The sequence below is a fragment of the Centruroides vittatus genome, unplaced genomic scaffold, assembly GCF_030686945.1.
Source record: "Centruroides vittatus isolate TY-2023 unplaced genomic scaffold, ASM3068694v2 contig_862, whole genome shotgun sequence".
In the NCBI taxonomy this organism is placed as follows: domain Eukaryota; kingdom Metazoa; phylum Arthropoda; class Arachnida; order Scorpiones; family Buthidae; genus Centruroides; species Centruroides vittatus.
In genome coordinates, this window is record NW_027122562.1 from 1113823 (window position 1) to 1125171 (window position 11349).

General features: G+C 30.5%; 1 protein-coding gene across 1 annotated transcript; it reads left to right on the forward strand.

Moving 5' to 3' along the window:
• Positions 1-2945: 2945 nt before the first annotated feature.
• Positions 2946-11167, forward strand: LOC136982673 (transcription elongation factor 1 homolog). Its single transcript, XM_067279240.1, has 4 exons — positions 2946-2989; positions 6589-6711; positions 7360-7430; positions 10903-11167. The coding sequence occupies exons 2-4, from the start codon at positions 6596-6598 to the stop codon at positions 10965-10967; spliced, it is 252 nt and encodes an 83-aa protein (XP_067135341.1). The 5' UTR covers positions 2946-2989; positions 6589-6595; the 3' UTR covers positions 10968-11167.
• Positions 11168-11349: the final 182 nt, after the last annotated feature.

Here is an 11349-nt window from a genome sequence, read left to right on the forward strand (position 1 = left end):
ACGTGTAATGTTTATAAGTTTGCACTAGCTAAAGCCTGAAATTACGTTAGTTATTCGTTTATAAATGCATTATACCTAACTAAATTAATATAAGCAAATCAGTAAACTCTTTTAGGTTTTAAAATATAACTTAGTGTTTATTAACGTAAATATTGAAATGAAATGTTTCTGACAAACTCTTGTATTGATATTCACTTTATTCGTAACGAAATTTTTCCGGTTAATTCTCGAGAGCCATGCAGTTTGCCTTCGTCGTGAAAGCTCCTCAGTTTGAGATCCTTGATGACAAATAATGCCGGGAATTTTAAAAAATGATGTTCCTTTGTTCTTGAGTGAACTAGCATTACACCCAATTACACAACAAATCACCATAGTGATATTCGCGACGAAAAAAAACAACACAAGAACTCCAGTTAAAACGCACGTGAACACACACAAAACGTAAACAAGTCACAGTCACAAAGATGGCGCTGGACAATTGCGCATGCTCATGACGTCACTCGTGATGTCGCATGAAACCTCTCTATATTTAAAATATTGAATAGAGGCAACACATAATCCAAAAATGCTAGAAATAATTTTGAAACTGGATCATTCAATTTCTGCAGTATATCATTTGAAGCAAGGACATCATTACTGTTGACAGCATCATTAAAATATAATTTTAGAGCAGCGTACTGTTCTAAAATTCGAATTATCATACTGTAGCGTTTTTATTGCTATTACTTTGCTTCTCGTCACTGCGCGCTATTAAAACGAATGAGACGAATCGTAACAAAAACTAAGTTTATTTTCTGCTCGCGTAACAGTTACATGACTCGACGATGCGGTTAACAAAGAACAACTGACTGTAGAGTTCTTACTGAGTGAGTCCGGTCCCGTTCCAGGAAGTAATAACTCTTACCACCTGGGGTTCGTTACGACTGTTAAGATGTGGAGGGTGACGTTCCCCACAGAGTATCCCCCAGTGACGAGCGATAGAATTAATGTCGAACGAGTCGCTTAACGTTACATTATGGTGACTAGTCTTTTAAGAAAATGAACATGACGGCCTGATCGCGTGGTGACGGTTTGATCTTCTTTGGAGATCGTTTCCAGTTTTTTGTTATTCGCTGTTGCAGATGAAGATGGTGTCTGTGATGGTCTTGACTGGACGGTTTGTATAGTAATTTCTGAAGTGGTTCGTCTTGTAAGATATACGCTGGTTTTACTCTGTCAATGGAGACGGTGAATTTGCGACCTTGGATGTCAATTACTAGTGTTTTGTCGTGTTTTTCTAGCACTTGGTATGGGCCTGAGTAAGACTGGCAAAGAGGAGGTCGGTTTGCGTCAACTCTTAAGAAAATATGTGTACTGTACATTCTTTTAGCTCTGCTTGAATGAAAATTTTCTCTGTGGAATGAGCGGAAGTTGCTAGCGGTTTCAGATTGGCCATGTGGGTTTTTAGTTGACTGATAAAAGATTCGCAAGAAATTCGTGGGGTGTCGGGGCTAATGATGTCAGCTGGTAATTTTAACGGGGTACCATATAACAGTTCGGCTACTGTTGCGCCTATATCGGCTTTAAATGCTGAACGAATTCCTAGGAAGACTACCGGAAGTGCGTTGGTCCATTTGGAGGATTCGTGTGCCATTAGCGATGCCTTCAGGTGTCTATGTAATCGTTCTATTTAACCGTTTGATCGGGGATGGTATGCTGCTGAATGGATGCGATTGGTGCCGAAAAGTCTGGTGTAGGGATTGCAATCCAGCAGTGTTTTCAATCCAGCTGGATTTTTGCTAGACCAACATCATTCCAGCTGGATCCAGCGCAGATGTATTTTTGGTGCAATAAAGTGTTATCTATCTATCTATCTATCGTATTTCCTCTGAATAACAAATAACATTAATAATACTAAATATAACAACAGTAACGAATCAATTAGTTTAATTACTTATTTTGTAACTGTCACAAAACGTGCCTTCTTTAATTGATGCCTCCAATTGCTTTTTTCCTTGATCCGGATATAGCAAAAGTTTTCATCATTGAGACTTGTTTACTTGAGATTGTCTCCAATTTTTTATATGAAATTTCCCGATACTATGTTTAAGTAAAGTGTCTTTTCCACTTGAAATGTTTGTCTTTGCCACAAGGCTTGAAAGGTGCAAATTGTCGCCCTTTTTTGCTTTGGGTTAACCACCCTAAGAACTCTGACAGGGCTTCCCACTCATGTTTGTAGAATTGTTCATATTTCTTTTTTTAGTAACATCGGTACTAGAACCTTCACCACCACTATCGTACTTTTGGTCACTCAATTTTGGATTTCTAATATATTTTTAATTATTTACAGTGTGAATAATTAAAAGAGTACATTTCTGTTATAATGTAACCAGTGATTATGCTACTACATAATAGAGGGCGCTAAATATATCAGCAGAAATAACTTTGCATTGCAATGAAGTCTTTTACAATATATAAGAAATGAAGGTACAAAGAAATGTTTTATTGAGAATTTTTAGATACATTGAAAATAAAAATTTCTTTCTTGAATTATCGTAAACTTTTCGGTAGATTTGGTGCTTCAATCGGTAGATAGATAAACCGGACTAAGGCCGTGACCGGACCCAAATTCGGTAGACGTGGCAACATTTATCACGACCCAGTGTTTACGTAATTAGTTTTGATCGCAGCGTGAAGCTCGATTATATAAAATCAAATTTATTATTTCATATAAATATATTAATATTACGTAAATTAATTTATGTTCAAATTTCAATAATAGAGGTAGTAAATTTTAAAATTTTTATAATCAATAATAATTTTCATATATATTAAATTAGTTATAATATAATATATAATGTTAACTTTTAAATTTTTAAATAAAAATTTATATATTGTTTTAAATTTATTGTAGTTTAAATTATAAAAATAAAAAATTTAGTAAACATAATGAAAGCGGCAACACTGTCGCTTTCAGCAAACAGAAAATAACTGTCGAGGTTGGTGGAAGGTAAGAGTTTGACTTATAGCTTTATTATTAGAGAATGATGAATTATGACGTAATTTAATAATATTTAGATTTAAGTCGTGCACAATGCAGTAACAATTTTATAAAAATCATAGTGTTTAAACACTTGTTTACTGACTAGATTAATACTTCTAAGTAAACAATTCACATTTCAAATTCAGATTGTACTGTACTGTACATACACTGCTGGCCATTAAAATTGCTACACCAGGAAATAAAGCAAATAGCAGAATCATGTTTATTCTACATATACAGTATAATGGGAGGAAGACATGATTAAATTGACAGGTAATGTTGAGGTACAGAGCACTCAGCCTTTCATCCAAATTTCATGTTTGTTGCCTGCCTCCTTTATGGTATAACAATTTTAACAGCCAGCAGTGTAATATAACATATTCCTGCAGAATATAAACATCAACTTCAGACAGACAACTTTCAAAAATTGAGTGAATAATCCTTTCTTCACAAACTTCTATTAACACAAATTCTCAAATTGAAGACTAATTTGATATTAGTGGGTAATATTAAACACTGTATTGTATGTTTGATATCTTAAAGAATAATTATTCTGATATAAATGAAAAAATACTTTTAAATGTTATTGAAACAAAAACAATTAAATCTTTGATTTGTGCAAAATTTTCCTATCCAATCTTGTCTATGTACAGTGGCGTGCCGTGACATTTGATGATAGGGAAGCTGTGTTTCTGTAAGAAGCCGACTTCCAGGGGCAATCAGTTAATTGCGCGTCAGTAATAATCTAGGGTCCATTCGTACATAGGTGGTGGCTGTAGAGACAAAGATGACAAGTATCTGACAAAAACCGTTTATTTTAACATAAAATAAACATACACTATGTACAAAATAGTTTGCTTTAGGACAATCGGCCGTTCGGACGTCCTGAGCGTCGATGTGGTTCTTTGATGGTCGATCGAAGGTGGCTCCGGGACAGTGGCGTTGACGAGTCCGTAAGGTACGGGGAGACTTTGTCCGTTGGAGTCGGGGACACGGTCTAAGTCCGAAGTGGCACGGGTTACAGGTTGGCACAATAGACGAGAATTTTTTTTTTTTTTTTTTTTTTGCGCGTTGACACACGGGTTTTGGTTATTCGGAACGTTAACCGAGTGCCAGGTGTCCTCGATTGTCGGAGATTATATCAATCTCCGTTCTTTCTTTCATCCATTTTGATTGGTCGTTCTCCCTCAATCACGCTTCCCTAGTGGTGGATCCATCGTTACTAAACGTAACGAGACTCTTACCTGGAGAGTGAGAAAAGTCAAAATCGAAGATAAATTCGATCTTCCACCGATCATAGAACGATTCCTTCCGCGATTTATGGTTTCTGCCTGGCAGTTTGATATAAACAATGGGTGTCCGACTACAAGCGACTTTTACTTATGTTTTTTTAAACTAATAAATTTTTCTCTAAATTAACCGTTTTTTCGCGTCTTTCGTGACGGGTCAGACCTGTCCGGTACATGACATTTCCATAAAAGTTTTAAACAAATACTGGAAATGACAAAAATAAACAATTTATGTATTTTAGTTGTAAAATACAAATAATACATAGGCCTACATAATACAAATTGATACGATACAAACAATGATAGAAAAACTTTTTAAAATTTTTTATAAACTAACTTTATTCGGCGATTTTTTCCGCAAAGTCGTTAATTACTTTATCATAAAAGTCGCTGGTCGTCGACTCCATCAACGCATTTGAAAGCTCTCTTTCTATCGAAAGCAACGCTAGCGACGACAATTTTTCCCTCTGACCGAGTGTTCCTGGCCAATGTATGAATTTGCTTCGTGGTCGAAAAACTGCGCTCAGCAGACCCACCGATAAATGGTACCGTAAATATTAATGATATTAAATTATATAATTCTTTTAGTACGTCTTTGTTCGGATCGACATTAATTATAATATGTTTTATGTTTAAGAGTTACTTGTCGATATAGTCCGGACACGAATATAAATACTGCGATTCGCTACGTAATTTAGATAAATCAAAAAATTTCCCATAAAATTTACTTAATTTAAAGAATTAAAATACGCTCGGAAAAATTGTTAATAATTTTAATATTATGAAAAACATCTAAAAGTGATAAAAATTCTAAAGATTTTGTCTGAAAATCTGTCAATATAATTATAATTTTCTTTTACTTATACTGTAATTAAATATAACTTTGCAATAAAACGTGCATAATGTACTGTACAAATGTACAAAATGTACATAAAAATAACATTGAATACTCTTTATTTTTTAAATCTTAAACAATTCACTTAGTCAGATAGCTCCCTACCAAGTGGCTAAGGGATAGAATCGTTGGAAGCGTTACACGTGTGTAGTTTCCACCAGCTAAACCGGCTGAGGTTGGTGCTCTGTAAAGCGCATGCGCCAATGCCCTCTGGCCGCTTTACACCATTCAGTTATCCTCGCCTTGAAAGCTGTCTTGGAAGCGCTTCCATTCCGCCACTGACATTCGAATATACAATAGCAATCTTATCGTTTTTTTCACATGTAGTATAGAAATTTTGTAATAAGATACATAATGCAGTTATAATGAAATATTAATTTTAATTAATTCAAAGTACGTTAAAATATGAAAATTTATATTTTAGAAAATACAAGGGAAGGTCATTGGAAGGTGGATGCGGCGCTTCCACCGCTTCCAATGACGGCACGCCACTGTCTATGTAATTTCATAAATGACATAATAGAGCACAAAAGATATGTGATAATGAAAAGTGACACACATGCAGAATAATCCACAAGTATCTATTTTATAATTCTTTGATCATTAAATTTGTCGAATAGAACCGTTTATCTCCTAGTGATTTCTCATGTTGTTATTCGGCACTTTGCTCCAATCAATACCTTTATTTTGTCTTTGTCAGCTTCAACTGGCTTCTGGAATGTGGTGCATTTTCAATATCAAAATTGCTGAAACGAAATTTTGCAAACCAATTTTGGCATTGTCGTTCTGTCGACACATCATCGCCATACACATCACACAATTTTTTTCTTGCTTGAACAGCATTCTTTCTTTCTAGGTAATAAAAAAGCAAAATATGCTGAAAATGCTGCTTTCTATAATTCATATTTGATGGAACACCAAAACAAGAAACAATTGCAAAGAAGCAAACAAAATTTTTTACAAATAAGCCTTGAAATGTCAACTGTCAAAATATATAATGACAATATTATTTAGAATGAGATTGGCAGGTAAAAATACAACTAATCCCTCTGGTTGTAAAAAAACAAAATTACTTTCCGAACAACCCAATATAATTAAATATTGCCTGATTTATTCAAAATATAAAACTATAAATTATTTTATAGTCTTATTCAGGCTATAACAGTCTGTGTAAATATAGCAATATTTGATTATGTATGTTATCAATGTATGTTTTGTTCAAATTTAAAACAAAATGTATAGAACTGAGATTTTTGTTTTTGATGAAAGATATAATTTTAATTTTTACCAATATTAAAGAAAAAAATTAAGATTTAATAAAATTCATAAGATATAATAGAAACATTTAGTGCTTTCTCTAAAACTTTTTGTTTTAATTTCAGAATAATTATGGGAAGACGACGCAGCAAAAGAAAACCACCTCAAAAACGGAAAGCAATTGAACCACTTGAAACTCAATTTAATTGCCCATTTTGTAACCATGAAAAATCTTGTGAAGTAAAAATGTAAGAAAAATAACTTTTCTGCTTAAAGTAGATTTATGTTCTTGATAATTACTTTGTATTTATTCCAAGATTTAAATACAGAGGAATTTCCTTTTGAAAATAATGAGTATTATTATAAATTTTGTAAATTTATAATAATTAGTAAATAAATTGTATTATTATATTTTGAATAAATATTCTTGAACATAAATTAACAGACTAATATTACAATTATGACAGTAAATATAATATTAGCACTGCAGTATTAATTTATTTCATTCTGCTTTGATCAATATGATTTCATTTTGAAGTCATTTTCTTATGCTTGATTACCTTGACTTCTGCAGTTATACTATTTTCTTTCTTTTGCTGATAATCCTGTTTTGTTATGTTTAACAACTTTTTATTGACATTTATAGGTGTTAGGTTTTTTTTATAAAGTTAAAAAAATTTTTCCTATAAATATTATTTTAATATTATCATCACATTGAAAATATGAAAATTCATCATTAATTTTATATAACAATAATTAGAGATATAAATGATATTACCTATATGAACACAATATAACCAGTTACAATATAATTTCTAATTTCATGTAGGTTTGAAATTGTTGTTGTTATTTACATTTGAAGTAGAAGTTTTATTTTCTATAAAATTTTCATTTAGGGATAGACAAAGAAATACAGGAAGAATTACATGCAGAGTTTGTCTTGAAGATTTTCAAACATCTATTAACTGTATCCTTTGTTAGTTTGATCAAATTAAATTCTATGAAATTTATTTTATAATTATAATATGTTAAATTGTTTTAAAAAACTTATACTAAAGTTTTTTAACAATAAATATGGAATACATTTAATAATTTATAACTCATAATTAAGGATGATTATTGATTAAATTTAATAATTATATATAAGATAGAAGATCAACTGTAATATCAGATCAATTGGAAATTCATTGCTGCAAAAAAGTGTTTGCAAAAATTAGGGTAAGCATTTAAAATTTTTTTTTAGCTGTTATTTCAAAACATAAACTTGTAAAAGAGGTGTAACAAAACTCTTTTGTGAGTGTGTGTAAATTAAAAAAGGTTTTTAAAAAAGTCCAGGAAAATCAATATAAAGAGGATCCAAATTGAAACTTGTACAAATCAAGTCTACAAATTTTGACTTGGATCCTCTGTAAAGCAGACTGTCAAAAATATGACAGAAGTTTGATGATGATGATGGACCATCTGAGTGCACTATTAGAACTTGGTTAGCTCAGTTCTGATCTGTAGATTAAAACACTGAATATCTTCTGTGCATTAATCTACAGATCAGAACTGACAATCTCCTGTGGTTGTACAGTCTGGATAATTACAAGAGACTGATGATAATCTTGTGAGGCAACTGGTTGCCAAAGATGTCTTGATCACTCAGAATGTGATAACTACAGAGATAGCCTTAGCTTTGTTCTGTCAGTGGTCTGCAAAACACTGAAGCAGCTGGGCCACATGTTCTGACTGAGCAGAACAAGTGTGACCATATTTCCAAATGTACATCATTGTAGAATTGATATCAGAACTGTTCCTTTGATTACCTTGTGTTAAGCAACAAGAAATGGATTGACAACCTGCTTGAGGTGGAATCCATAAAACATGAAATATCATCAAACAGTCTAAATAACAAAATGATATCCAGCAATATGCTTAATAACAACAAAAAACAAAGTTATCAATGATTTTTAAATTGTCGTCATCAGGTTAAAATAGCAGTTGAACGTATGTAAAAAATTTAGTAAATTGCTGATATTGTTTCATTATTTATAGTTAAATCCAGCTTTTTTAAGTAGTAAACTGACTATGCACTTTCAGACTTTTCATCTATCTTCAGAATAGAACAAAAAAACACACCTTTATTATTACTTTTATTACCAAAACATTATTATTTAGTAAATTTCATTGTTGGATTTTTTTAAAGGTGTGTTTTTTTGTTGTAATATATATCCAGTTGATACAAAACATATGGATATCCTCAGAATCTTTATCACTCAAAAAACAATCTTTTTGAATTCCCATTCAAACATATCTTCTCATTTTGAATACATATGCCACAGTTTAAATTTAATTGCAACATCTTTTCATTCTAGAACAATATTCATTTAATTCTTTGCTACATTCTTCCATTCATTCCTCCACTGTTATTCTTCTTCACCATCCATTTCAGGCAGTTGACAAAGTACAATTTACATCTTTGATATTAATAACTTCCTTAGCTAAATTTTCTACATAAATCTTTAATTTTTCAATCATTGGTCTTTTTCCTATCTTCCATCAGATGTTTGTTACTCAGTGTAGTATTGATTAGCAAAGCATAGTGGTCTGGTATTTTTTCTACCCTCTCTCTCTCTTTCCCATATATTCCATTGCAAATTGTTCACGATCCTCTCTATCTCCTCCATATGATACTACCAACATCTAAATTAAATATCTCCTTTCTCAAATCCTCCTCTCTGAATGTCAACACTGCTCTTTGCACTAGAGCTATACACACCACTTTAACACTGACTTGGATCATAGGACATGTTTGATATATAAATAGGTTTGTACATGTCTTTATGGTAAATGGATATCTCATATTCTTAATCCTTTTTTTTAATCATAACATCCAAGAAGTAAACCAATATTTTTTATATCTGTTCTCAGAGTGTCCACTACAAACTAACATTAAAAAATACCTTCATAAATTGCGTAATCTCTAAATAACCAAAACCTTATCAATATACCTTGCAAGAAATTCAGTATGCTCACTTAGTTCTTCAACAATTCCTCTCTGCTTTTTGCACTATTAGCTCTGCTAAAAATCTGACTAACAGAGAACCAATAGGGAGCCCATATCTTTGCTTATGAAACTTACCTTTAAAAAACAAAATATTCTTCATGTACCAGTTTTGACAAAGTTTTAAATTTACAGTTCTGAAACTGGTTTCATTGTAATATGATTCCTAAATTCTAAGAATGCTGCTTCCTGGCATATGGATGGATATAATGCTTAAAAATCAAAGTTGAATAATACATGTCCTAGTTGACGTTTGACTTGCATTATCTTCTAATTTTATGTACTTTTTCTCTTTTGCCAACATGATTTTGTTAGTATACATACTGTTTACAGTATCTAAAAAAATTAATATTGATACTAAATGGATAATGACAACTTTTTTGTTAAAAACTAATTTTAAGTGATAACATTCAAAACAAATGGAAATAAATTGTCTGTTTTTACTATTAAAGAAATCTTAATTCTTAGAAAAATCAAGATTATAAATGAGATGAATTTATGATTGAAAGAATTTTTAAGTTTCTCAAAAAAAATTTGTATTTGTAAAAATTAAAAATTTATTATTAATAATTTATTATAAAATTACATTATATAATATTATCAATACAATTTATGGAATATACAAATAATAACAACTCAAAGCCCAATGAGTATATAATAAATCACCAAACGATTGCCTAAATATTGAGCTACTATATGGCTAATTAAATGATTGTACAAAGTAATTTGTCACTAGAGACTCTAGTGACAAATTACTTTGTACCAATCATTTAAGTAGCCATATAGTAGCTCGATATTTAGGCGATCGTTTGGTGATTTAATTTATGGAATATTGCATTTACAGAATATAATATAATATATATCTTGTCATCTTCCATGCAACAACAGACAATGTTCGAATGAACAAAAATAAAGTTTATTTAATAAATTAAACACAAGTAATTTCAGGAAAAAAAAATTTTGGAACAATTATCAAAACCTTGCTATCAAGAGAGACTTAGAATGAAATAGTTCCATTTCACAAGCATTCTTTTATTCAAATAGTTTTAAAGATAAGCATGATTATCTCTCATTGGACTCTCTTGGCTGAACCAATAAAAATTCACTTAAAAAAATAAGAAATATATATTCTACTATAAAGAATTTTTTTAAATGTGTTCTAAATTTATTTCCATATGAATTCAAAATAGATTTTAAAACTAAAGAATGATATTGTAAGTAATAAAAATATTTATTAACATTCAAACGTTTTGAAAAACTTAATATTTAGTAATATCAATATGAACAAAATATTCGTAAAAAAAATTTTCACTGAAGCTTTAATTTTTAAAATTTTATAATAGTCTTTTATTATAATTTATTAAGTTATTTATTTCTTTAACATTCTTTTAAGATCTGTCAGAAGCAATTGATGTGTATAGTGATTGGATAGATGCTTGTGAAAGTGCCAATCAATGATACATCTTCATCTTCAGTTTCTATCTTTTTTGTTATAATCATCAAGTTTCATTTCTCATTTTCATACAATTCTTTTTCATAATATTTTTACTTTGTGTAAAAATTTAGTTAAAAGTTTGTATCAAATATTAAAAAGTATTTGTATTTGCATTGCAATGAAAATACTAAATATAAATTAAATATGAAAAAATATAAATTAATGATAAGGTTTTATCTTTTCTTGATATAAATAAATTTAACACCATATTGTCCATGACTATTTTTAATTGTAAATGATTATTATTATTATTACTACTATCAAAAGTTCATACAGTGAAGACTTGTAAATTTTGTATATAAGTGTATTTCTTCTGAAATAAATTTTATATTTACACTGAAAATA